Raw genomic sequence first — 27,440 nt, forward strand, 5'->3', positions numbered from 1 at the left:
GTGAGACTGGCAAAGACTCACGGGAATTTCCAGCCTATTTAGCGATACAGGTTCCCAGTATCAACAGAGACACTCCCCCATTCTGTTGAGCCATTGGTCTCTTCCATATCCCAGCGAATTCTGGGTAACAGAGCAAGCGGTGAGTTGCGGAGCGCGTGGGCGCGGCTGGGCGCGTGCGCTTTCTCGCCTGTCTGCTATGAATGTTCCTTCCCTTGTGGGTTCTACTGGAACGTGAAGTCGCGATCGCCCCTGAAGAAGGTTGGTTGTAGGATTGTGTGAGATAACAAAAGAGGCGCTGGGAAGGTGGCTCAGTGGTAGAGTGCTTGCCTCGCAGGGATGAAGCCCTGGGTTCGATTCCTCAGCACCACATACACAGAAAAACCGGAAGTGGCGCTGTGGGTCAAGTGGTAGAGCGCTAGCCTTGAGCTGAAGAGCTGAGGGACAGCGCCCAGGCCCAGAGTTCAAGCACCATGACCAACAAAAAAAAAAAGAAAAGAAAAATTGCAGCCGGGTGGCGGTGGCTCAGGCCTGTAATCATAGTTATTCAAGGAAAAGCCAGAAGTGGAGCTTTGGCCTTGAGAAAAAAAACTAAGGAAGGAGCTGGGAAGGTGGCTCAGTGGTAGAGCACTTGCCTTGCATGCATGAGGCCCTGGGTTCAATTCCTCAGCACCACATAAGCAGAAAAAGCTGGAAGTGGTGCCGTGGCTCAAGTGGTAGAGCACTAGCCTTGAACTGAAGAGCTGAGGGACAGTGCCCAGGCCCAGAGTTCAGGCACCATGACTGGCAAAAAAAAAAAAAAAACTAAGGAAGAATGAGGTCTTGAGTTCAAGCTTCAGTACTGGCCAAAAAAAAGTGGGGGAGGAGGGGCCAGAAGGAAGCTATGTTACTATCACATCAGCCACCACACTTCGGTCTGCCCCCAGGACTGGGATGTGGCAGGTGAACTTTTTTTTTTTTTTTTTTTGGGGGGGGGGGGCGGGTCGTGGGGCCTGAATTCTGGGCCTGGGCGCCGTCCCTCAGCTCTTCAGCTCAAGGCTAGCACTCTACCACTTGAGACACAGCACCACTTCCAGCTTTTTTCTTTTTGCTTATGTGGTGCTGAGGAATCGAACCCAGGGCCTCATGCATGCAAGGCAAGCGCTCTACCACTGAGCCACCTTCCCAGCCCCAGGTGAACTTTTTATGCCTAGGTGAGGAGTAGGAACAGCTTAGCTACATCCCCATACTGAGACTTGCAGACATTACTGGCCTGAGGGCCCCCCAAATTTTGCTTAAATAATTCATCCAGAAGAATTAGTTGTGAAAAATATATATATATTTATATTTACAACCAAAATTCAAGAGCCCGGGAGCTGGCAAGTATAACTAGGAGGATTGTTCATTCTACACTGCTGGCTTTCTACTACATCTGGTTCATTAGTGGGACTGGAGTACTTGGAGGGGCAGATGATCTTTTTCTGAGTCACGATCCTGATCCTCCACAGGCTGAGAGGATGAGATGGGGTTCTTCGAAGAGCCTGTAAACAGATGGGAAGAGCTGTGGTTTGGCCCTGGATTGTATTTCTTGGAGGCAGGTTCTAGGGAAACAGGAGGAGGTCTCAGCCATGAAAACCTAGAATGCTTTGTTGAGAGCAGGTGATCATGGGGCCCTGCAGCCCCTCCCTGTCTTGTTCCTTCCAGGATCATCTCCTAAAACCCTGCCATGTCAGACAACAACTTCCTCTCTGAAGTGTAGAGTCCAGGAGGTGATAGGCTAAGAGTCAGAAACTAGAACATCTGAACCTTGCCAAAGAACGGGAAACAAGTTAGATAGGGGGCCCATCCCCTAGGGAAGGTGGTAGATTTAGATACTCAGACAAGAGAAAGGGCACTTTAGCCAAGAATCAAAATTCAGGCAGAGTCAGAAACTAAAGAACAAAGAGTGCTGGCGGTCTGGGCCTTGACCTCCACACAGAAGTATGGCCCTTCAGGCATTGGATAGTATTGGCTACGGGAAGTGTTTGTCTGCCTTAGCAGGAGTGGAGTGGGATAAGTCTGGAACAGAAACTTGTCTGAAGGTTGGGGATGCAGGCTGAGTGCACTGCTACACAGGCCCAGGGGTAAATAGCTGCCTAAGAGGTAGAAGACAGCAGAACTGCATGACACAGACCCTCAAAACCTCCTACTTAGGTGTGGGGTTACATACATGCTCCCTGCTAAGCAGCCCTGAGGTGTTCCCATTGGGGATGGAACAGCATTTGGAGCACAGGCCTGTGGAGTATCTCAACAACTTGGAAAGCATCTGGTGTGGGGAGTTAGGAGGCCCACAGACACAGGCATTGTACAGGAAAGAGGAGATGGGACAGAAGAATTTATAGACGCTGATGTGGAAACTCTGGAACTCTCTGGTGGTTCCAGAATCAGTCTTGGTGGAGGCAGCTAGGTGGGGACAGGAATGGCCATCACTGCTAAAACAGAGAGGACACACAAAGCTGAGGAGAGGCACAGGAAATGGCTTTTCCTGCCAGGTATGAAAGGGCTAGGGGCTTGGGCACAGGGAGAACTTCTGGAGTCAGCAAAGCTGGGCTATCAGACCAGGCAGTGCTCCCCTCCCCCCGATCCTCCTTCCCCCCTCAGAGCCAGAGAGATGCCACCTGTACTGTGGACTGGCAGAGTACGCCCTAACTTCTCCCTAATTTGTTTCCCCAGGCCTGCCAGACAGATCTTCAGTATAACCCTGTGCAGGGTATAACTTGGACAAGGAATGAGCACGGGGAGGGTAGGGGGGGGCGGGTCATAATTAGGGGACCCAATGGAAGGGGCAGGCATGAGTGCAGCTGCAAAGTCCTACCCCAGAAACTCCCAGGCTGTGTAGCCCAGAAGACAGACACACACACACACACACCAGGGCAGAAGCTCTCACCCCATAGCCACTCACCAGAGATGCCTGCCCCTGATGGCTCTTCACACACAGTGGCTAGTGTTTGCTCCCACGAAGCCCAGTTCACTTCCTCCACCCTGTGGTTTAAAGAGTAGCTTTAGGCTGGGAAGGTGGCTCAGTGTTAAAGTGCTTGCCTTGCATGCATGAGGCCCTGGGTTGAATTCCTCAGCACCACATAAGCAGAAAAGGCTAGAAGTGGTACTGTGGCTCAAGTGGTAGAGTGCTCGCCTTGAGCTGAAGGGCTGAGGGATAGCGCCCAGGCCCAAAGTTCAGACCCCAAGACTAACAACAACAACAAAGAGTAGCTTTAGATCTAGGAATCCAGCTATCTAGACTGTCCCAGGGAGGCACTTCCCCTCCCCCAGTAGGTAGACTGTAGGTGGACACAGGGACCAGGAGGAAGATGATTTCTCTGCCTTCCTATGCAGGGAACTGGGCCACTCACATCCCATGGGCCCTGTCCTTATGGTGGTCAGACTGCTCATAGAAGCCTGGGTTGCTCAGCACAAGCAGAGAAGAGAAATTGTGAGCAGGCCTGCTTCAGGTGCAGGGGCCTTTATATGGCTATTCTCATGATGTTTCCCCTTTCCCCCTGCACAATCACTGCCTCATAAATATCTGCTTCTGGCTGCATCTGTCACCATGTTCCCTCTCCTGCTGCCTTGGTCTGCTCTGAGCAGGGAAGGGCTTGATCACCATGGAAGGGGCTATAGCTCAGAGATCAGGCTTGAAGAATTTGGGTTGAGGCAGTACAGAGCAACTAAAGCAAGATTAATGGCGGTAAAACACGTAAAAGCTTCAAACACCGGCTTCTTGGCCAGAAAGAAGAGATGGGGAGGGGCCTTCAGTCTAAGTCACTGGGACAGATAGTTGACTAGGCAGGGCCTAGACCTGCCCTGTGAAGCCTCTATTGATCCTCAGCCTTGCTTCTCCCACCAGACCTGGCTCTTGCAGCCATCCTCTGCTTTTCAAGAGAATAAGGCTGGCCTGTACTGTGCATGGCCCCTGGCGACTCCTGGGTCAGCACATCCCATGCCCACTTGCTCACCTGAAGCACCAGCGCTGGTCTGGGCTACCATCAGGCCGGGTACCGACCGTCAGCATCACACCTGCCCGCTGCTTCTTCCTCCTGCACCACCAATAGCCATTCTCCATCTCCAAGACAGAAATGGCTTTCTGGGGACAAAAGACACATCAGACAGAGTAGACCCCATTTGAAGGAAGAGGCACAAAGGACAAGGGAGATAGGAAAATGTTCACATCACCTTCTAGTATAACCCTAGGTCCATTAAACACCTGGACTCAAATCCAGGTGTAATGCCTGATTAGCCGTATAGCGTGAAGTCCTAAACCTCAGTGCATCTCAGATGAGGATGACACACCTCAGCTCAGATGGTTGTGGGGATGTCAGCATGAAGAAGTGCTTGACACTGACTTGCTCTTACATTTCAGGCTTCAGAATTCTGCACCAGCAGGTACAAAACCTACTCTGTGCCCTTCACATGTGTATGCTCACTGGCACCTATGCAAGCACAGAGCACCTGGAGCATAGAACTTTGTGGATGAAATCACTGAGGCCCCGTGGAAGATGAGGGACTGGACCCAGGCCAGCAGTGACTGAGCAGCAGAGTCCAACTTCCTGGGCAAGGCTCTAAGACCCACCTATCTGCTCACTGTAAGTGTGTTTCTATCACCACCTGACTTTGTTGCCTGCCAAATTGGCTCCATTTTGTATACAAAGAACACAGAATGGAAGCTCTGTGAGGGAAATGGTTTTGTCCTGTTCTCTGCTGCATGGAGTGCCTGGAAGTGTGCTCATCCCTATCAATAATAATACTTGACAGTCATGATGCTAGTGGTCACAGTAAAACATACATTGAGCATCTACTGTGTTATCTAAGCACTCCATACCAATCTGCTTATCCTGTCCTCATAACTCTAGGAAGGAAAGAAGGAAGGACCGGGGGTGATGGGGGCTAGGGGTTCACACTGCTGAACTGAGCCCACTCAACTAGATGCTATGCTCTGGAGACCCCCACACACACCCACAGTAGGCCCAGCTCAAGCAAGGTCCCAAGTACACCACAGTGGCCTCAGAACTTGGAATGGGGGAGTCTGGGAAGGTGGCTCAGTGGTAGAGCGCTTGCCTTGCATTCCTGAGGCCCTGGGTTCAATTCCTCAGCACCACATAAGCAAAAAGAAAAAAGCCAGAAGTGGCACTGTGGCTCAAGTGGTAGAGTGCTAGCCTTGAGCTGAAGAGCTGAGGGACAGCACCCAGGCCCAGAGTTCAGGCCCCACGACCGGACCCCAAAAAAAAAAAAAAAGAACTTGGAATGGGGTGAGGGAAGGGAGCCTCTCAGGGCACCTGCAGCTTCCAGATGCTCCAGCTGTCTGTGGCCACGCTGTTGACAGTCTCGCTCATGAGGGCAATGAGCATGTTGAGCAGCAGCACGTAGGTGAGAAGCACGTAAGCCAGCAGCAGCAGCAGCACCACCCCACGGAAGCGCAGCTGCTCCTGGAAGGCCAGCTCGCCCATGCCGATGGTGAACTTGAAGAGCTCCAGTGAGGCATCCAGGATACCCCTGTATGGGGTTTCCTCCTTCTCTTGTCCTGCGCTGAGCTGGGCCGCCTCTGTGGCATTGTCATCTGTAGGGACTCCAGTGATCTGGGCCTCCCGGCTCAGGCTCACCAGGGCTATGAGAGGGTAGAAGATGATGTTCAGCCTGGGAGACCAACAGGAAGCTTTGAAGGGGTTCAGGGTGGGTAGGGGATAGGCAAGGGGCCTTTACCTACAGCAAAGCCGAAAAGGAAAACTAAGTAGACCAACAGGAAACGGAGCAAATCCCGGAGAATGACCTAGAACACAAGTTCAGGAGGGAGGCTGAGCATAGTGCACCACTCACATGCATGTACACATGTAAATGCATACATGGGCCCTGTAAGCCACACTGAACAGAGGAGTCTTTGAGCTGGGCACTGGTGGCTTAGGCGTGCCATCCTAGTTACTCAGGAGGCTGAGGTTTGAGGATTGAGTTCAGGTGGGGAAATCCATGAGAATCTCTCTTATCTCCTGTTATCCAGCAAAAAGCCAGAAGTGGAGGTGGGGCTCAAATGGTAAAGCACCAACCTTGGTCAAAAAGCCTAGGCCCTGAGTTCAAGCCCCAGAATAGATACACACACCAAAAATATCTACTTGTAGATCATAACATTCTCCTACTTAAAACCTTCAATGGTCAAAAAATTAAATATAGCCAGGTGGCAGTGGCTTACATCCGTAATCCTAGCTACTCAAAAGGCTGAGATCTGAGGATTGCACTTTGAAGCCAGCTAGAATAAAGTCCTTAAGACTCTTAACTCTAATTAACCACAAGAAAAGCCTTAAGTATCGCTGTGGCTCAAGTAGTAGACGGCTAATCAGCAGAAGCTCATGGACAGTGCCCAGACCCTGAGTTCTTACAAGCTCCAGGACTGGCACACACAAAAAAGTTAAATGGAGAATTAAAATATGACTTAGTAATTCCACTTCTGAGTATAAATATAACCAAAAAGAATTGAAAGTAATAGTCTGAACAGCTGTTTGCATAACATGAATACATTGGCACTATTCATAATAGCCACATTATGGAAGCAATGCAAGTGTCCATCAAGAAAAGAGTGGATACACAAATACTATTCAGTCTTAAAAAGGAAGGAAATTTGGACACGCTACAACATGGGTGAATCTTGGCCACACTGTGCTAAGTGAAATAAGCCAGTCACAGACAAAGATATATGATTCTACTCACGTGAAATAACAACCACAGGTAAATCATAAAAACAGAATGCAAAGTGGTAGCTGCCAGGGGTTGGAGAAAGGAATGGGCATTATGTTATTGAACACTATAATGGGCATCAAATTCCAGTTGGTGGAGATGAAAGTAAGTTGGAGGTAGACAGTGATAATGGCTGTACAATATGAATGCACTTAATACCCTTCAATGGTACACTTAAATTGTTAAGTAGAGCTCTAAGTATGGCTCAAGTGGTAGAGTTGTCACTCTGGCAAACATGAGGCTCTGAGTTCAAACCCCACTACCACCAAAAAGAAAATAGTGGGGCTGGGAATGTGTCTTAGTGGTAGAGTGCTTGCCTAGCATGAAGCCCTGGGTTTAATTCCTCAGTACCATATAAATAGAAAAAGCCAGAAGTGGCGCTGTATTTTTACCATAGTTTAAAAAAAGGGCAAAACAAAACAATAAACAAAAACCTTTTCAGGACAGCAGCCAGTGGCTCATGCCTGTAATCCTAGCTACTCAGAAGGCTGAGGTCTGAGCACTGAAGTTTGAAGCCAGCCAGGCAGGAAAAGTCCCTAATTAACCACCAAAAAGACAGAAGGTGCTTCTCAATGAGTAGACCACTAGCCTTGAGCAAAAACGCTCAAGGAGAGTGCCCAGGCCTTGAGTTCAAGCCCTAGGACCAGCACATACACTGAGAAAAATTTAAAAAAACAAAACAACAACAACAACAAAAAACTTCTGCAAGCGTCCAAACCCCTCCCCACAGCATTCCCCAACCCCTACCTGCAGCCAGCTCCCTCTCCTTACTTGGCCTCATTCTCCAGCCACCTAGCCTCCTGCTCTGCCTCAAACAGTCTCAGCTTGGTCTGGCTCATTAGTCTTTTCCCTTCTACAGATGCCTCCTCCTCCCATAGAGTGAACCACTCTTTCAGGTTTCCACTTACGGGCTGGAGGTGCAGCTCATTGATGATTGATCACCTGGCTGCCAGGACCTTGTTCCATCCCCAGCCCTGCATATATTTTTTAAAAGAAACAACAGCCAGGCATCGGTGGCTCACACCTGTAATCCCAGCTACTCAGGAGGCTGAGATCTGAGGGTCTCGGTTCAAAGCCAGCCTGGGCAGGAAACTCCTTGAGACTCTTCTCTCCAGTAAACCACTCAGAAAACCAGAAGTGGTGTTTTGGCTCAAGTGGTGGAGCGCTAACCTTGAGCTGAAGAACTGAGGGATAGCCCCCAGGCCCAGAGTTCAAGCCCCACAACCGACAAAAAAACATTTTTTTTTCATTCATACAATTTTGTGGTTGAGGATAGTCTGAGTTGTTTCCTTTGAGGCAGTCCTGGGGCTTGAACTTGGGGCCTTTCTGGCTCAGCATGGGCCCTATCACTAGAGTGTCCAGCTTTCTGCTAAAGATAAAAGTCTCACAGTCTTTTCTACCTGGGCTGTCTTCGAATCTCCATTCTCAGATGTCAGTCTCCTGAGTAGCTAGGATACAGGTGTGAGCTACTGTGCCTGGCTTAGGTGGTTTTTTTTTGTTTTGTTTTGTTTTTTGGCCACTCCTGGGGCTTGAACTCAGGGCCTGAGCACCATCCCTGAGCTTTTTTGCTCAAGGCTTACACTCTACCACTTGAACCACAGTACTACTTCTGGCTTTTTCTGTTTATATGGTACTGAGGAATCAAACCCAGGGCTTCATGCATGCTAACCAAGCACTCTACCACTAACCCACATTCTCAGCCTGGCTTAGGGTTTTTTTTTTCCTTGGCATTTCCATTCCTGCCCTGAAATGTCAGCCTAAGGAGAGCAGGGACTTTTCTGTTTCATGCCCAACACTGAGAACCAGGCCTGGCCATCATAGGCCCTCTCTTAACATTTGTGAAATAAATAAGTGAATGTAGACACTTGAAGATTGCCCTCTGTCCCAAGGCACAGGCACACAGCTATAGGTGTTTTCTCTGCTCCTTTCTGAAGGAGGACAAACATGTTCCCATGTTGACACTTGGAAGCATGTGTATGTGCATGGGTCTGCACAAATGTGTAGATGGAGAGCAGGTACATGCATGCCCGTCCTTAAGCTGGTGTTTGGGTGAATGACACAGGTATGTGTTTTATGCCCTCCATATCAGCTGCAGAGAAGGTGCTTGTCTTCTGAAGCGAAAATTGTCCTTCTGAGTTGTGGTTGTCACTACTGCCTCGTTTGGCTGCCCCAGATTCTATTTCCCCACCAGGCTACCCCATCTCTCACCTTCTGGATCATGACACTGTAGATGCCTGTGTGCTGGAAGCCTCGTGTATAGTAAAGGAGGTTCAGCCAGCCCAGCACCAGGGAGGACACAAGCAGGGGCAGGTACCACTCATTGTTCACGAAACACAGAACCTGCGACAGCACGGTGAGAAGGGCCTGGACCAGGCTGCATGGACACAGAGACTCAGTCAACTCCCCAGCCATCTGGCAATGTCCCCCAATTCTTGCTGCCCAGCTAACCACTACTGCCTCTCCCACCACAGTCTGGTGGTTTGAGGTGCCTTCCATCTGTCTGGGACCGGAGCCAATCAGAGCTAGCTCTCCATCTTGGGCATGTTATTTAGTGCCTGTGGCCCCAGCTTTCTCACTTGTAAACTCAGGAAGAATAATGATTAAGTGTGATACTACATGGAAAGTTCAGGCCTCCCTGGAAGTGTAGTGAGCTTATCACACTCTACAAGCATGGAAGTACAAAGGATCCCTGACTAGAATGGTAGCCAGGACTCCCAAGTCTGACCTGCACCCAAGTCCTAACCTCCTGTAATGCCTTGGGCCCCCATGTCCTTGCTTCTAAAATCAGCCTGCTGTCCTCTGCCACTCCCAGGCCTCAGAGACAGCAGGGGATGAGGAGTGAGAGACCCACGTACAAGAGGATTTCAAAGTAGCTGTCCATGAACGAGATCCAGATGAACAGGCGGCGGCGCCAGAAGTACCACGTCTGTGGAGGAGGAGGACAGAGAGAGGTAAAATGTGCTCTCCTGCCGGGTGCTGGTGGCTCATGCCTGTAATCCCAGCTACTCAGGAAACTGAGATCTGAGGATCCGGTTCAGAGCCAACCCAGGCAGAAAAGTCTGTGAGACTATCTCCAATTAATCACCAGAAAACCAGAAGTGAAGCTGTAGCTCGAAGTGGCAGAGCACTATCCATGAGCAAAAGAGCTCAGGGACAGAGCCCAGGCAGAGTTTAAGCCCCATGACTGCCAACAACAACTTGCTCTCCAGACACAAGAATAGCTGGGCTGAGCCGGGCACCAGTGGCTCATGCCTGAAATCCTAGCTATTCAGGAGGCTGAGATCTGAGTATCATGATTCAAAGCCAGCCCAGACAGGAAAGTCCGTGAGACTTATCTCCAATAAACCACTCAGAGAACCAGAAGTGGTGCTGTGGCTCAAGTGGTAGAGCTCTAGCCTTGAGCTGAAAAGCTGAGGGACAGCGCCCAGGCCCAGAGTTCAGGCCCCACAACTGACAAAAATTAAAAAAAATAGCTGGGCTGCCCACCAGACCTTTAGTCTAGTTCTCTACCAGCACCACCTTGGAGGTTAAGGTGGTAGCTTTATTTTTGAGATGGAGCATCTCATTATTTTATCCAGGCTGGCCTTGAACTTGGCATCCTTCTGCCTTAGTGTCCTGAGTAGCTGGCATTCAGCACCATACCCAGTGGGGGGTTCAGGAATCCTAAAAGCTGAATAGCTCTTGATTCTCTTTCCAAAAAGAATGTCCAAGGGCTGGGAAGGTGGCTCAGTGGTAGAGTGCTTGCCTTGCATGCCTGAGGCCCTGGGTTCGATTCCTCAGCACCACATAAGCAAAAAGAAAAAAGAGCCGGAAGTGGCGCTGTGGCTCAAGTGGTAGAGCGCTAGCCTTGAGCTGAAGAGCTGAGGGACAGTGCCCAGGCCCAGAGTTCAGGCCCCATGACCAGACCCCAAAAAAAAATAAAAAAATAAAAAAGAATGTCCAAGAAGGGCATGGTGGCAGATGCCTTAATCCCAGCTACTTGAGAGGTTGAAGCAGGAAGGTTGCTTTAGCTCAGGAGTTCAAGACCAGCCTGGCAAGACCCTATCTTAAGTTAGAAAGGAAGGACGGGAGGGAGAGAAAGGAAAGGAAGGAAGGAAGGAAGGAAGGAAGGAAGAAAGAAAGAAAGAAAGAAAGAAAGAAAGAAAGAAAGAAAGAAAGAAAGAAAAAGAAAGAAAGGGGGAAGGAGGGAGGGAGAAAAGAAGGAAAGAAGGAAGGAAGAAAAAAGGAAAGAAGGAAAAAAGGAAGGAAGGAAAAAAGGAAGGAAGGGGAAAAAAAAGAAGAGGTTGAGCACTGGTGGCTCGTACTTATAATCCTAGCTACTCAGGAGGCTGAGATCACAGTTCAAAGCCAGCCTGGGCAGAAAAGTCCCCAAGTCAGAAGTAGATCTGTGGCTCAAAATGGTAGAGTACTAGCCTTGACAACAAAAGCTCAAGGACAGCACCCAAGACCTGGATTCAAGCCCCACAACAAGAAAGTCAGACAGAAAGACAGACAGACAGACAGAAAGAAAGAAAGAAAGAAAGAAAGAAAGAAAGAAAGAAAGAAAGAAAGAAAGAAAGAAAGAAAGAAAGAAAGAAAGAAAGAAAGAAAGAAAGAAAGAAAGAGAGGAGGGAGGGAGGGAGAAAGAGAAAGAGGGGAGGGGAGTGAGGGGTGGAGGGAAAAGGAAATAAAGTAGCCACCTAGATAATGTGACAGGGGCTCCTGGTCTCTCTGAACCCAGATGAAGGGGTGTCCTGCATGTAGACAGGAAGAGGATCCTTTCTGTTTCCCTTCACTGCTCTCTGAAGAAACATCCCATACTCTACCCAGGCTGGTTGTGGTGCCCAAGTTTTCCTGTTCTGATAAGGTTTCACTGTGCAGCGTGGCTCCACTGAACTTGCCACATTTCCCAATGAAGATGCCCTGCTGTGGAGTTGAGCTGAGCCCCACCTACCATCAGCCCCAGCCAGCTGAGGGACCTGGTGCAGGGGTTCCTCTACATTCCTGAGGGAGCAGAACCTGCACTGCCAGGGAACCAGAGAAACCATCTGGTTCCCTTTGGGTAGCCTAGAAAGCACAGCAGAGAGAGTACCAGGCTCCATAAGGTGGGGCCAGAACCATTTATTCCAGTGCTGCTGGTTGGTCTGGGTGGGACAAGGTTTTCCCATCAATAAAAGGATTGTGGTTAACTCACTCTAAGATCCCAGTAAAGAATTCTAGTTTTTCTTCTTGGTCAGCTGAAGCCTTTACCTGGCCCAAGAGTAGGTAGATCCCCCCAAGTAGAATCAGAACATGGCCAAACAGCAACATGGAGTTTCCAGCTGTAGCTTTCATTGGAGAGAGGGCCTGCTAAAGACACACAAATACATACTTCAGTAAGACTTGGCGCCTTGGGCCTAGCACTATAGGAGTCACAGCTAAGGGACTATTCTGTGCCTGCATTACAGAGAAGCCACATCCAAGCAGCAAAGGAAATATAGGCTTCAGGAAGGACTCTTGGATTCTAGTTCTTTGAGGGGCATGTTGTATAGCATTTATGAATGCTGGGTTTGAAGCTAGACTACCTAGGTTCGGGTCTGTCTCCATCTATCCAATAAATAATTTACCTAACCTCTTTGTAACCTCAGCAGTACACTGAAGATGACTTTAGTCCATCGTCCCAGAGTGTGTATGTGAGATGTATTAATTAATATGTATCAGCCACTTAGAAACCAATCTTGGGGTCTGGGAAGGTGGGTCAGTGATAGAATGTTTGCCTTGTATGCATGAGGCCCTGGGTTCGATTGCTTAGTACCACATAAGCAGAAAAAGCCGGAAGTGGTGCTATGGCTCAAGTGGTAGAGCACTAGCCTTGAGCTGAAGAGCTGAGGGACAGTGCCCAGGCCCAGAGTTCAAGCCCCCAAAAAGAATAAACTGGGAAGGTGGTTCAGTGGTAGAGCGTTTGCCTTGCATGCATGAGGCTCTGGGTTCGATTCCTCAGCACCACATAAGCAAAAAGAAAAAAAGCTGGAAGTGGTGCTGTGGCTCAAGTGGTAGAGCACTAGCCTTGAGGTGAAGAGCTGAGGGACAGTGCCCAGGCCCAGAGTTCAGGCCCCATGACCGGGCCCCCTCTCCCCCCCCACCAAAAAAAAAGAAAGAAAGAATAAACAACTCAGCGGGGCGCCTGTAATCCTAGCTACTCAGGAGGCTGAGATCTGAGAATCACGGTTCAAAGCCAGCCGGGGTAGGGAAGTCCATGACACTCTTATCTCCAATAAACCACTAGAAAACTGGAAGTGGCGCTGTGGCACAAGCAATAGCGCGCTTGCCTTGAGCTGAAGAGTGCAGGGACAGCACCCAAGCCTAGAGTTCAAGCCTCACGACCGACCAAAAAAAAAGAAAAAACAACTCAGGCACATCACTCAAGCTGCCTCTGCCTCCCTGTGATCTGTTGTAGAAGGGGGATGGCATCCATTCTCTTTCCCCACATCCTCCAGAGTTCTTTCTAGCAGGCCTGCCCCTAGGAAGGCCTCTTCTGAGCTCTCACCTTATCCAGGGCAGGCTGGTGGTAGGCAACAATGGTGAAGATAAGCATGTAGACAAGATAACACAGGAAGTTGAGGAAGAACCTGGGGATGAGCAGATCCCATTTGGCCTGCAACAATTTGTTCAGTGGCTCCAAAACCACCATACGGTGTCGGTGCTAGGGTTGAGAGGAGAGAGACAAGGCATTGATGTAGACAGAGTATTGAGAGCAAGTAGAGATGGGCACTCACTTTATGCCAAACTCCATGCAAGGGCCAAGAACAATGAAATAGACGTCTATACCCCAGGAGCCCCATCTGGTCCCTCCCTACCTGACTCTACCCCAACCCTCTTGTCCATAGTGTGACTGAGGGCCTGGCCGCCATTCCAGAGCAGGTACATCCTCAGAGAGGCATCATTAGTTACCACAGGGACCTTGGCATGATCTCCATGGGGGTGGGACTTGAGTGTAATATAAGTATAGGCTTAGTGGCCAGGGTCAGGGTCATGCCCTCCAGGATTTGTGGTCACACCTCCACTGGCACAAGGAGGGATCAGGTGTGATCAGTGTCCTGACCCATTTTGCCAGGTGTTCTTCAAGGATCTTCAGGCACACCCAACCCCCCTTGGGCTCACCGGACTCCTACAATGAAAGGCAATGATCTCCAGCACTGAGTTTTCTTCCCAGCTGTCCACAGAGGCCAGGTCATACAGCGACACCCGCACAGGTCCATAGCACCACTCAGTGAACTTCCGGGACAGGGGCTGGCAGAGTCCTGAAAACTCCCGTTGCAGGATATGCCTGAAAATCTACAGGATGACCATGTAAGCTTGCCTGATGGGCCCTTCCTGGTACTAGTACTGCCTACCATCTTCACAGCAGCAGCAGACAGACTCAGGCCCCTGCCAGGCACACTTGGGCTTGGAGTTTCCACACCCTTACAAGCCTTTATGCTGATGGCTCATGCCTATAATTCCAGATACTCAAGAGGCTGAAATCTGAGGAATGCAGTTCAAAGCCAGTCTAGGTAGGAAAGTCTTGATACTCCTACTCCTATCTCCAGTTAACCACCAAAAAGCCAGAAATGACACTGTGACTCGTGTGGCAGAGTGCCAGCCTTGAGTGAAGAAGCTAAGGAACAGAGCTCAAACTCTTTTTTTTTTTTTTTGGTCAGTTATCGGGCTTGAACTCTGGGCTTGGGCGCTATCCCTCAGCTCTTCAGCTCAAGGTGAGCGCTCTTCCACTTGAGTCACAGTGCCACTTCTGGTTTTCGAGTGGCTTATTGGCGATAAGAGTCTCACAGACTTTCTTGCCTGGGCTGGCTTTGAACTGAGATCCTCAGATCTCAGCCTCCTGAAGAGCTAGGATTACAGGTGTGAGCCACCAGTGCCTGGCTACAGCTCAGACTCTTAAGTTCAAGCCCCAGTACATGCACCAAAAAAAAAAAAAAAACAATCAATCATAGCCAAGTGCTGGTGGCTCATGCTTATAATCCTAGCTATTCAGGAGGCTGAGATCAGAGGATCGTGATTCAAAGCCAGCCTGGGCAGAAAATTCCTTGAGACTCTAATCTCCAATTAACCACCAGAAACCTGGAAGTGGTGCTGTGGCTCAAGTGGTAGAGCACTCACCTTGAGCTGAAGAGCTCAGGGACAGTACTCAGGTCCAGAGTTCAAGCCCCATGACTAAAAAAAAAAAAAAAAAAAAATCAATCAAAGTGGGTAAGGAAGTGGCTCAGGCTTGAGTAGTAGAGTACCTGCCTAGAAAGTATAAGTCCCTGAGTCAAACCCCATTATCATACAAAAAAAAAAAAGGAAAAGAAAAGAAACCACAGAAGTCTAGAGGAAACACAGATATGGATATTCTACATAATTATGTTATTATATAACTTGTAGCACAGACTATAAAATTATATGACATAATTATGTAATGACCTAATTATATATACTTATATATAATATGATGATTATATTGTATGTATTACATATATATAATTTTATTGAAGGAATTAAGTAATATTAAAACAAGAAACCAGGGCTGGGAAGGTGGCTCAGTGGTAGAGTGCTTGCCTTGCATGCATGAGACCCTGGGTTTGATTCCACAGCACCACATAAGCAGAAAAGGCCGGAAGTGGCACTGTGAGTCAAGTGGTAGAGTGCTAGCCTTGAGCTGAAGAGCTGAGGGACAGCGCCCAGGCCCAGAGTTCAGGCCCCATGACCAACCAAAAAAAAAAAAAAGAAACCTTTAAGGAAAAAATAATTACACCTACATACACAAAATGTTTGTTTTGGGTTTTTTTATTTTGTTTTGTTTTGTTTTTGGTTGGTCATGGGGCCTGAACTCTGGGCCTGGGCACTGTCCCTCCACTCTTCAGTTCAAGGCTAGTGCTCTACCACTTGAGCCATAGCACTACTTCCAACTTTTTCTGCTTATGTGGTGCTAAAGAATGGAACCCAGGGCCTCATGCATGCAAGGCAAGCACTCTACCACTGAGCCACCCTCCCAGCCTCTCTCTCTTTTTTTTTGGGGGGGGGCCGGTCGTGGGGCCTGAACTCTGGGCCTGGGCGCTGTCCCTCAGCTCTTCAGCTCAAGGCTAGTGCTCTACCACTTGAGCCACAGCATCACTTCCGGCTTTTTTCTTTTTTTGCTTATGTGATGCTGAGGAATCGAACCCAGGGCCTCATGTATGCAAGGCAAGCACTCTACCACTGAGCTACCTTCCCAGCCCCTCTCTTTTTTTTTTTTTTTGTCAGTCTTGGGGCTTGAATTCTGGGCCTGGGCACTGTCCCTCCGCTCTTCAGCTCAAGGTGAGTATGCTACTATTTGAGCCACTGTACCACTTCCAGTTTTCTGGTTGTTTATTGAAGATAAGAGTCTCATGGACTTAACTGCCCCAGCTGGCTTTGAACCATGATCCTCAGATCTCAGCCTCCTGCATACCTAGGATTACAGGCGTTAGCACTGGTGCCCAACTATTGTTTTGTTTCTTTTTTTTTTTTTTTTTGGTCCGGTCGTGGGGCCTGAACTCTGGGCCTGAGCACTGTCCCTCAGCTCTTCAGCTCAAGGCTAGTGCTCTACCACTTGAGCCACAGCGCCACTTCCGGCTTTTTTCTTTTTGCTTATGTGGTGCTGAGGAATCGAACCCAGGGCCTCAGGCTTGCAAGGCAAGCATTCTACCACTGAGCCACCTTCCTAGCCCCTTGTTTTGTTTCTTAATACAGGGTCTCATGTTACCCAGGCTGGCCTTGTACTCATGGACTATTATCCTGCCTTAGCCTCCCAAGTATGCCTAGCTACATATGTAAAAAGTGCTATAAGGCAAAAAGTGTGGGTCTGGAGGCTCAAGTGGTAGAGTGCCTGCCTAGCTAGTATGAGGCCCTGAGTTCAAACCCAAGTCACACACACACACAAAGGCTGGAAGTGTGGCTCCTGGTAGAACACCTTCCTAGCAAGGACAAGTCACTGAGCTTTATTCCCAGTACATCCTAAAAAAAATAAAAATAAAAAAATAAATTTAAGAGAAAAAATGTGCTAATACTATATTAGACAAAGTGCTAAGTCCACTTTAAAGAAAAGTTACAGGGGGGCTGGGAAGGTGGCTCAGTGGTAGAGCACTTGCCTTGCATGCCTGAGGCCCTGGGTTCGATTCCTCAGCACCATATAAGCAAAAAGAAAAAAGCCGGAAGTGGCACTGTGGTTCAAGTGGTAGAGAGCACTAGCCTTGAGCTGAATTGCTGAAGGACAGTGCCCAGGCCCAGAGTTCAGGCCCCACAACCGGACCAAAAAAAAACAAAAACATCCACGTCAATAAAATCTAGCTCTCTTTAAAAAAAAAAAAAAAGTTATAGCCAGGAACTGGTGACTCATGTCTATAATCTCAGCTGCTCAAGAAGCTGAGATCCAGAGAATCTCAGCAGTTCAAAGCCAAGTCATACAGTAAAGTCTGTGAGACTCCATCTCCAAAATAGCCAGTGGAGGCCGGGAGGGGGGAACCGGCTGGAGCCAGGTTTCAGTGGCTCATACCTATAATCGTATTCAGCTCAGGGACAGCACCCAGGCTCAGAGTTCAAGCCTCAGGACCAAAAAAAAAAAGCTCAGGCATATCACTCAAGCTGACCACTAGGCCTATACTCCTAGTCAGGAGTCTGAGATCTCAGGATTATGGTTCAGAACAGCCCAGGCAGGAATGTCTCTGAGACTCTTATCTCTAATTAACTACTAGAAAACCAGAAGTGGTGCTGTGGATCAAGTGGTAGAGTTTTAGCCTTGAACTGAAGAGCTCTGGGACAGCACTCAGGCCCAGCGTTCAAGACCCATGACTGACAAAAAAAAAAGTGTTTCATTGAAAAAAGAAGAGACCAATGCTCTAAACCCCCCAAGTTTCAGCCTGGAGCTGTAGGGAATGGAGATAGATAGCACTCACCTCAATTTTGCCCTCCTTGGCAGCCAGCTTTAGGGGTGTGAGGCCCTGCAGGTTGTGGATGTCCTCAAGCTGCACCGTGGGGCACAGGCGGGCTCCCAGTTGGAGAAGCCCGTCATACATGCGGATCACCAGGGCACTGTTCTCAGGCGAGTTGTCTGCGATCATCACCAGAGCATGCAGGGCTGTGTTGCCCAGGGAGTCGGCCGCCTGCAGGCTAGCTGGCTGATATGGATTCTCCAAGAGGTACGTCACCACATCCCATTGTTTGGTGCACGCAGCCAGAGAGAGAGGCAGCTCACCTGTGAGTTGGGGAATGTAGCTGTGTGTTGGGGAATGCAGCTTCCTCCTGTCTATTCCTGTTCCTCAAACAGATGCCCAAGCATTCTTTTTTCTTTTCTTTTTTGCCAGTTCTGGGGCTTGAACTCAGGGCTTAAGTACTGTCCCTGAGCTTCTTTTTGTTTAAGGCTAGTTCTCTACCACTTGAGCCACCTCTAGCTTTTCCTGTTTGTGTGGTGTTGAGGAATCAAGCAGGGCTTTGTGCATGCTAGGCAAGCACTGTACCACTAAGCCACATTCCCAGCCCCAGGCTGAGCATTCTTGAGGCAGGTCACTCCTCATTACCATTTAAGGGTGCAGTACAGGATCCAGCTACTCAGATCCTCATCTCTCCTGTCTCTTTCATTCTTCTTCTTTGCCAGAGCCCAGGAGCACAGACTGTGCCTGAGTTACTTTGGAGATTTTGTCTTTGTTTTTTCAGTGCTAGGGATCAAACCCAGGATCTTGCTATATGCTGAGTGTATACTCTACCACTAAGCTATAGCCCCAGCTATCAAAAGACCTACTGTACCTACCCCACTACCCCTTCCCTGACCCTGAGTCTTGACACAGGCCAGTCTGGACTTGGGTGTATGCTGACCCTCCTTAGCCAAAGGAAATAAAACATTTCTTTTGTTATTGTTGTTGTTGGTCGTGGGGCTTGAACTCTGGGCCTAGGCACTGTCCCTCAACTCTTCAGCTCAAGGCTAGCACTCTACCACTTGAGCCACTTCCAGCTTTTTCTGCTTATGTGGTGCTAAGGAATTGGACCCAGGGCCTCAGCAAGCACTTTATCACTGAGCCACCTTCCCAGACTGAAATAAAACATTTCTTAAGCTGGCCACTGGTGGCTCATGCTTATCATCCTACTCTGAGGCTCACAGTTCAAAGCTAAATTGGGACAGAAAAGTCTCTCAGATTCTTCTCTAATTAACCAGCAAAAAGCTAGAGATGGAACTGTGGCTCAAGTGGTGAACGCCAACCTTGAGCAAAAAAGTTAGGGTGAACAGCACCCAGTCCTGAGATCAAGCCCTAGTACCAGCACAAAAATAAATACATAAATCAAATAAATTTAAATTACTTCTAACCAGCTTATTAGGTTAGAAGCAGGATGTCAGAATCAGGCAGACCTGGGTTTAAGTACCAGCTCTACCAATCCCTAAGCATATAACCTTGGACAACTGCTTACCCTCTGTGTGCCTCAATGTAGGTAAGAAAGGCCCACTCACCAAAATAGAAGCAAGTTCCTTGGTGTTTCTGGAAGAAATGGCCACAGGCCCGGGCATGCACGTTAGCCCCATTCTCTACCAGGAGCTTCACACACTGCAGGCTTCGCTTCTCAATTGCAATGTGCAGGGCACTGTGGCCTCGGTAGTACTCATCTGTACACTGGGCATTGACCAGAGGCTGGGGATTGCCAGAGTCCCGGTCAATCTGAAGCAGTGGCAGGATGCAGGCGTTAACCCCGTCCTGAAGGTTCAACATAGCCTTCATCAAGCATGTCTTTCCTGTGGAGCCCTCTGTGGGAAAGAGAGGGGAAGGTGCCAAACTGGTGCTCAGACCTGGAGCAGCTAGGCTGCCTTCAGCGTGTGCAAGTCCAGAAGCCCATGGGAGGACAAAAGAGGATTGCTGTTCCATCCACCTGTGGAAACACAACCTTACTGCAGGGTGCTAATGCTCCAGATAGCTGGTATTAAAACAGCAATAGGGCTGGGTGCCGGGGGCTCACGCCTATAATCCTAGCTACTTAGGAAGCTGAGATCTGAGGATCACGGTTCAAAGCCAGCCTGGGCAGGAAAGTTCGTGAAACTCTTATCTCCAATAAACAACCAGAAAACTGGAAGTGGTGCTGTGGCTCAAGTGGTAGAGTGCTCACCTTGAGCTGAAGAGCTGAGGGACAGTGCCCAGGCCCAGAGTTAAAGCCCCACGACCAACCAAAAAAAGAAAAGTAATATGTAACACTGAGTTTCTAAGACATAATTCATCACACATGCAACATTATCAATAAAGAATATTCAGGGCAGTATTTTTTTTTTTTGGGTCCGGTCATGGGGCCTGAACTCTGGGCCTGGGCGCTGTCCCTCAGCTCTTCAGCTCAAGGCTAGTGCTCTACCACTTGAGCCACAGCGCCACTTCCGGCTTTTTTCTTTTTGCTTATGTGGTGCTGAGGAATCGAACCCAGGGCCACAGGCATGCAAGGCAAGCGCTCTACCACTAAGCCACCTTCCCAGCCCCTCAGGGCAGTATTTTTGAGGGGCTCTCCCACTTAATGACTCTATCACCTTCAGCAAGTCACTTGGACTCTATTAAGCTTCATTTTCCTCTTTGAGAAGTTATTGTAAGGATCCAGAGGTTAAAATTATAAACAAAATACTTAGCACACAGGGGTTGTGGCACATAGCAAGTTGAGACCAAAAACGGCAAATAGCTTTATTCCTGGTGGCTCATGTTTGTCATTCTAGCTACTCAGGAGACTGAGATCTGAAGGATCATGGTTCAAGGCCAGCCTGCGCAGAAAAGCCTTAAAAACTTCATTTCCAAAATAATCAGCTGACTGCAGGCATGGATAAAATGGTAGAACAGCAGTCTAGCAAGCAGGGGGACCCTAGTAAAACAATGCAAGCAGCAATAAGTAATCGTATATTAACCAAATTAAATCTACACAATGGAGAACTCTATGCAGGCACTGAAGTGACTGAGACATGAGCTATAAAATGTTTAAGATGTATTAAATGTGGTTTTACTTTTGAAATCACATATTTCCTTACTACTTGAATCTTCTAGAGTGAATATATGTTACTTTTCTCATGAACCCAAACAATAAAGATATTTAGATTTGGGGCAAAGATGCTTTGAGATTGGTGAAGTGTGTGTGATTCTATTTTATTTCTTTCAGTTATTTTTATTTCATTATTTTGCTAGTACTGGAGATTGAATTCAGGGCCTCACGCCCACTCAGATTGCTTTACTAGTTTGGTACTTCTCCACTTGAGCCCATGCCTCCAGTACAGTATTTTGCTGGTAAATTGGAAATAGACTCAATTGGGCTTTTTTTTTTTTTTTTTTTTTGCTCCGGGATGGATTTGAACTGCTATCCTTTCAATTTTCAGTCTCTGGAATAGCTAGGAATAACCATCAGTGCCTGACTAAGTTCTTTGAGTATCCCTTCAGCCACTGCTATGGGCTAGAATAGAAGGAACAGATTGGGAGTCCATTAAGGTAGATAGAAATGAGAGGCAGAGCCACAACCATCAGGAACAGCCCTCAGTCAACCCCATCCACAGGGCCCCCCGCTACTCAGCTTGGAGAGCCCTGCCCTTTTCTCAACATGCAGGATGCTAGAGCACAAAGGACTGCTCAAGGAAGGGTCTACCTGTATATTCTGAGTCAGTGAGATACTTGCTGGTCCGGCGTAGGTACTCAAGTAGTCCAGCCAGATCCTCAGAGGCACCTCGGGAAACTATGCTGAAAAGCCGATCACGGTCAAAGCGATTGGGGTCCTGCTGTCTGTGGGAAATGTGGTTCGTGATTCATGGTAGAAGAGGGCCACAGCCTCCTCCAGAAGAGAGTCTCATCCCAGGGAACCCAACCCTTTCAGTGTATCCAGTATGCAATGCATGCCTCTCTGTTTACATGGGCACTCTTTGATGGCCTCTCTCCTCCAAGGCAGGCCACAGAGACCTCAAGTTCTCAGAACTCCAGATGAAGACAAGGGAGGGATCTGTTGGAACATTAGTTGATTGTGTTCCCATGACTCTAGCTGTCAAAGATAATTTTTTTCTTTCTTTTTTTTTTTTTTTGCCAGTTGTGGAGCTTGAACTCTGGGCCTGGGTGCTGTCCCTCAGCTCTTCAGCTCAAGGCTAGCACCCTACCACTTGAGACACAGCACCACTTCCAGCTTTTTCTGCTTATGTGGTGCTGAGGAATTGAACCCAGGGCCTCACGCATGCAAGGCAAGCACTCTACCACTGAGCCACCTTCTACCTTCCCAGCCCATCACAGATAATTTTAAGCATTCAGTGCTTAGCATTTTCCCAGGAGCCCTGATGCTTCGTCTCTCAAAAGACTCGTTACACCACAGGCTCTGTTCTAGCACATATAGGGTTCTCAGGGGGGTGATCTAATGGCAGATCCTGACTTCAAACCTCCAGAGAGGCTTGGCAGCAAGAGGTTTTCCCAGAGATAGTGAAAATACCATGTGGTTCTGACGCTGACAAGTATCAGACACTGACCAGAGTGTACTGAGAAGCCAGAGTTCTGGGAAATTTCTCCTGCAGGCCCCAGAAGGGGCCTTGAAGCTCCTTGGAATCTAGCAGTGTTTGGTGAGGGAGGAGAAAGAGGGGGTAGGGCATTCCCCTTCTAGGCTGTATCAGTATCCACAAGGGCCAGTTCAGCTCTGGGGGCCTTGGATCCATGAGCAGGGGATATAAAGGGACAAAAGTAGACAAATCAGTCTGGGAATGTGGCTTAGTGGTAGAGTACTTGTCTAGCATGCATGAAGCCCTGGGTTTGATTCCTCAGTACCACATACACAGAAGAAGCCGGAAGTGGTGCTGTGGCTCAAGTGGTAGAGTGCTAGCTTTCAGCAAAAGAGCTCAGGGACAGTGCCCAGGACCTGAGTTCAAGCCCCAGGAATGACAAAAAACAAACAAACAAACAAAAAGGACAGGTCTCCTTCATACTTTGGGGATTCTCAGGTTCTAACATCTCCTGTGGAGTGGGCTAAAGCAGTAAGCGCTGGTGATAGATGGACTTAGTCACATTTTTTTTTTTTTTTTGGGTCCGGTCCGTGGGGCCTGAACTCTGTCTGGGCCTGGGCGCTGTCCCTCAGCTCTTCAGCTCAAGGCGAGCGCTCTACCACTTGAGCCACAGCGCCACTTCCGGCTTTTTTCTTTTTGCTTATGTGGTACTGAGGAATCGAACCCAGGGCCTCATGCATGCAAGGCATGCGCTCTACCACTGAGCCACCTTCCCAGCCCCCCTTAGTCACATTTTAAGCTGTACAATTTCAATGCGATTAGCTCCCTGCCTTCTCAACACCAGAAGTTAGGTGTCTGCTCTGCCCTGGTCAGCTGATCACATAGCTAACAATATGTCCATGTATGCTCTGCTGCTGACTCAGCAGTCCTGAGGGCTTTCTAGCTAGAAGAAAAAAAAAATGTGGCCATTTGGACAAGCCACCAGGACAGTGTCATGATCCAGAGTAGAGAAGCTACCAAGGGACCAGACTGAAGTCTAAAGCATATCATGGAGCCTATTTTGTCTCTATCAGTTGGCTACACTGCTTCCAGAAGCCTCCACAGTTCCTCTCCTGGGCTGGGGCTGAATTTGGCTAGGGTCTGCCAGCCCAAATAACACAGGGGACTCTAGTCTTGGAGGCTGGGGCTGGAGACCAGATCACAGGCACGATCTGCTCCCCTGTCAGTCTTGCTTGGCCCATGAGGATTCTCCCACTCCATATAAGAGGGAGGCCAGGTACAGTCTCCTCAGTCCCACAGAAAGACTAAAAGCCAGGTTCACAGTTTGAATTAGTAGAAAGACCACAGGAAAATCAAAGCTCAGATGACTCGGATGACAGTGGAATCCAATTGTCCCCCACCCCCAGGGTCCAAGTTGCCTGGGTGACAGCTTTAGCCTTGGAACATAACTCTGGAATGAACCACCTCACTCAAACACAGGGACCATGATGGGATAGAGATCAGAGCATGGACAACGAAAATTTGAAAGAGGAATTGAATCCTTGGAACTGGATTGAGTAAAGATGACCTCAGAGGGGAGAATACCAAGTATGAGGAAGTTTCTGGGAGAAGCAAGCCCAGAGAACAGAGCAGAGGTTAGCCTATCAGGTTCCCCATCAGCTCCAGGCTGTAGCCAAGGGACACAGGTGCTGGACTGGCCACTGATTATGACTCAAAGGTGCGTTGTGTGAGCTGAGCTGCTTTCCTGCCTCACCCCTATCTGATGCATTACCTGGCTTTTAGTCCCTTTCGGTAATTGAGATTCACTTTGATCTGAGGGGAGAAGTTGCGGTCTTCACCCTGGAATGGCGACTCCATTGGGGGCGGCCCAGGCTTTCCTTTGACCACCTCAGTGCCATCTTCTTGATCTCCATCCGATGTCTCCAGTCTGAAAGCTGGAGGGCTGGATGGTGAAGTCATCCTAGAAGGAGGACACTGATGACTACAGTCAGTCCCTCTGTGCTAATGGAGAAACCAGGGGTCCCTCTTCCTTTCAGCCCTAGGTCAGGCAGGCCTGGCTGGAACCTGCAGTAGATGTTTAGAAGCTGAGAGTAAGTACAGCCACTGTGTAGGTGCTCAACCCTACAGGAAGGGGAGTGAGCCAGGAGGAAGGGCAGTGGAGTGAGAAGAAGAGGAAGCCTGTGGTTAAGTATGGCCATGTGGGTGAGAGGAAAGGGGTGGAGGATAGGGAACTAAAAGGGCTGCCTCTGACATTGTTCCATAGGAGAGTCCTGATTACCTCCCACCTTTCTTGGTGGGACTTCCTGATGTCTGAGAAGCCCCTAGTCCCTGTTCTGGAGGTAACAAATATTTGTGCTCACAGCATAACTTATCACAGTATCTTGCTCAGTGGCCAACATTCATAAAAGATAAAAGCCCACTTGCCAGCATGGGGCGTGTCACTCAACTCCTGTGAGATCTCTGGGAAAACTGTTGAAAACTACTGGTTTATCCAAGCTCAACTTCTTCAACAACTCCTCCTTCATCACCTCCTTCTCCTCCTCCTCCTCCCTCTTCTTTTGTTTTTTTTTTTCAATACTTGGATTTGAACTCAGGTCCTTGTTTGCTAGTCATGCACTCTACCACTTGAGCCACACCTCCAGCCTCAAACCCCTTATTTTGCTGCCAGGATAACAGGCTCAGAAAGGAGAAATGACTTGCTGGCAGAGCATGGTCTAAAACCCTCTTGTTCTAAATCAACACATTCCCCTTCAGTTTTCAGCTTCTTTCATAGCCCCACTATAGTTTCAATCTGACTCATGTCTGAAGGCATCAAATGCCACCTGTGCAGGGCCTTCAGCATCAGGAAGAAACCCCTTGCTCTGCGCGAGTCTCCAAGTCAGGCCTGGGACTAGGCTCAGGGAGGTCAGCTGACAAGCACCATCTTACCCTAAACGGAAAAATGAGAACCACAGCCTCCATCACAAGGCAAGGGGTGGAGCACCAGCCAGGGTGGGGGAGCCTTTGTAACCCAGTGGGTAGAAGGAAAAATAGAGCAGGGTCAGGAGACAGCAAGACAGGAGGGAGGGGACAGAGGAGAGCAGGCAGCCATGGGAAGTAGAGGTTGGACTGCCTACAGGCCCACTAACCAAACAGCTCCAGGCTCCCCAAAGCCAAGAGACCTGTCTGGCTACCTCAACTCAAAGGCAGGATCCACCACCGCCTCTCTGTCCTCACTAGGACCTGGGCACCCTTCTTTTTTCTCCAAACCTTCTGTTCCCAAGCAAATCCTGACCACTTTTGCCTCCCTGGCCACCCCTGGCTCCACCCCTACCAAGCCCCAGCAGCAACAGCTGTCTCCCCAACTCTTACCACCCCCCTCCCACCTCCCAGGACCCCAGCACCATCACCCTAGCAGTCCAGCCAAGGGGTCTGCAGGTCCGTAGACCCAAAGGCCACGCAGACATTAGCTCTTGGCTGGAGAAGCAGGGAGCCCACTCGGGCTTCTGGTCCCGGATCTTACGCTGTCAGGCTTGTTGGGTTGGGGGGGGGGGCACAGGGGGAAGGGGAGAGGCGGCCCCTCCGGTCGTCCCATTGTCCATCGATTTACCTTCGTCGGCTGAGGCCAGGGCGTGGTGGCGGCCGGCTGTGTTCCGCTGGGATCCAGGAGCCTCGCTCCTCTCTCTCTCTGCCCCGGAGGCAGGCGGGGTCTGTGAGAGGAAATGCAGCTGGGAGGGGCGAACACAGACAACCCCACGAGCCTCCCCAGCTTCCAGCTGGGGACGAGCAATAGAGGTTGAATCGCCTGGCCAATGGAGGTTGAATTCTGCCCTATCAGCATCGCCTGACCACCCCAGACAGATCCACTGGACCGCGGGCCACACCCTGCTCTCGGGGAGTCTTGCCCCGCCCACCCCACCCCACCCCCGAGATCTGTCGCCCCACCCCCTCCCCACTACCTAGTCACTGAGGCCCCAGGTGGGGGCGGGGTAGGGGGAGATCATCAGAGACAATCTTTGGGTGTCTGGCCTCTGGTGGGCACTGGCGTGAGGCGGGGGATTGATGGGTACTTCTACACTGCCATCCACCCTTGCCCCTTCCCCCCCCCCCCCCGACACCCCATGTATCTTCCAGCAGCCAAGACCATCTCAACTCCTGGGCTTTTCAACCCACCCCCTGGCACTTGGAATAAAATGCAACACTTCCCTGACACAACCTCATGCCATCCACTGCGGTGCCTTCTTCTCTGATGGCAACCCGGTCTCTTCCATGTTTCACTCCAGCAGGGGGAAAAGTGGTATGGAAAGCCTCGGAGAGAGGAGAGGCTCAGCCCTACTGTGCCAGCCGTGTGTGTAACCCACCACCCAGTCAGGATTACCTTCCCTGAGGCCCCCACCTCTACCCCCAAGGACCCTGGCAGGCTCCAGCACCCCCAGCACCAGCCAGGAGGTGGAGACAGAGAGGCCAACATGGACAGCTGACTGGTAGTGCATGGCCCAGGTCTGGGTGCAGCCTTGAGGTTTGGAAACAGAGCCATCATTACTGGGATTCCTCTCTTTCTCTCATTCCCACCCTTTATCCCAGTCCTATCACTACAATGTCTGTTTGGTCCAAACTATCTTCTCTTCCCTGAGAGATTGCAATCATCTTCAGACTGGTCTTCCGACCTGGCTCTGATCCTACTCCTACTCTCATACTCCATTCCCTGGGCTCTGTCCCTCAGCCCTTCAGCTCAAGGCTAGCGATCTACCACTTGAGCCACAGCGCCACTCCGGCTTTTTCTGCTTATGTAGTGCTGAAGAATCGAACCCAGGGCCTCATGCAGGGCAAGCACTCTACCACTGAGCCACCTTCCCAGCCCCTCCATTCCCCTTTGTTTGTGACTAAATTGACCTGTTAAAAACAAACACAGCCGGGCTTCAGTGGCTCACACCTGTAATCCTAGCTACTCAGGAGGCTGAGATCTGAGGATCAAGGTTCAAAGTCAGCCTGGAAAGGAAAGTCTGTGAGACTCCTTTTTTTTTGGGGGGGGGGAGTCCAGTAGTGGGGCCCGAACTCTGGGCCTGGCCGCTGCCCCTCAGCTCTTCAGCTCAAGGCTAGCACTCTACCACTTGACTCATAGTGCCACTTCTGGCTTTTTTTCTTTTTGCTTATGTGGTGCTGAGGAATCAAACCCAGGGCCTCATGCATGCAAGGCAAGCGCTCTACCACTGAGCCACCTTCCCAGCCCCCGTGAGACTAAACCACCAGAAAACCAGAATTGGTGCTGTGGCTCAAGTAGTAGAGCACTAGCCTTGAGCTGAAGAGT

The 27,440-nt window shown here is 49.5% G+C and overlaps 1 protein-coding gene and 1 long non-coding RNA gene across 4 annotated transcripts; one reads left to right on the forward strand and one right to left on the reverse strand.

Moving 5' to 3' along the window:
* The first annotated feature begins 185 nt into the window (after positions 1 to 185).
* LOC138830884 (uncharacterized) lies at positions 186 to 11,970 on the forward strand. Its single transcript, XR_011373080.1, has 4 exons — positions 186 to 258; positions 4,373 to 4,595; positions 9,545 to 9,683; positions 11,453 to 11,970. It is a non-coding gene; the product is annotated as an uncharacterized lncRNA (long non-coding RNA).
* Positions 1,298 to 25,991, reverse strand: Trpv2 (transient receptor potential cation channel subfamily V member 2). Of its 3 annotated transcripts, none has more exons than XM_070027765.1 (15): positions 25,743 to 25,991; positions 23,925 to 24,127; positions 21,328 to 21,461; positions 19,184 to 19,474; positions 17,640 to 17,938; positions 13,852 to 14,025; positions 13,238 to 13,393; positions 11,962 to 12,057; positions 9,588 to 9,658; positions 8,941 to 9,106; positions 5,710 to 5,776; positions 5,286 to 5,614; positions 3,969 to 4,096; positions 2,918 to 2,997; positions 1,298 to 1,517 (listed from the first exon to the last, which is right to left on the reverse strand). In XM_070027765.1, the coding sequence occupies exons 1-15, from the start codon at positions 25,971 to 25,973 to the stop codon at positions 1,417 to 1,419; spliced, it is 2,526 nt and encodes an 841-aa protein (XP_069883866.1). In that variant the 5' UTR covers positions 25,974 to 25,991; the 3' UTR covers positions 1,298 to 1,416. The 3 variants fall into 3 exon arrangements, with proteins under 3 accessions (XP_069883866.1, XP_069883865.1, XP_069883867.1); XM_070027764.1 differs by having other exon boundaries at positions 11,962 to 12,060; XM_070027766.1 differs by having other exon boundaries at positions 11,962 to 12,060; positions 23,925 to 24,113; positions 25,743 to 25,823.
* Positions 25,992 to 27,440: the final 1,449 nt, after the last annotated feature.

This window comes from Dipodomys merriami, unplaced genomic scaffold (assembly GCF_024711535.1).
Source record: "Dipodomys merriami isolate MVZ:Mamm:240054 unplaced genomic scaffold, mDipMer1.0.p SCAF_19, whole genome shotgun sequence".
NCBI classification, from domain to species: domain Eukaryota; kingdom Metazoa; phylum Chordata; class Mammalia; order Rodentia; family Heteromyidae; genus Dipodomys; species Dipodomys merriami.

Bases quoted from the DNA above. Each gene is read 5' to 3' on its own strand.
- Trpv2 (XM_070027764.1), bottom strand. From the start codon at position 25,973: ATGCTGATAGGGCAGAATTCAACCTCCATTGGCCAGGCGATTCAACCT. The intron at 21,462-23,924 runs GTAATGCATCAG...CATTTCCCACAG, and splicing joins CGAAAGGGACTAAAAGCCAG to ACAGCAGGACCCCAATCGCT. The intron at 1,518-2,917 runs GTGAGTGGCTAT...ATCTGTTTACAG, and splicing joins ATCAGGGGCAGGCATCTCTG to GCTCTTCGAAGAACCCCATC.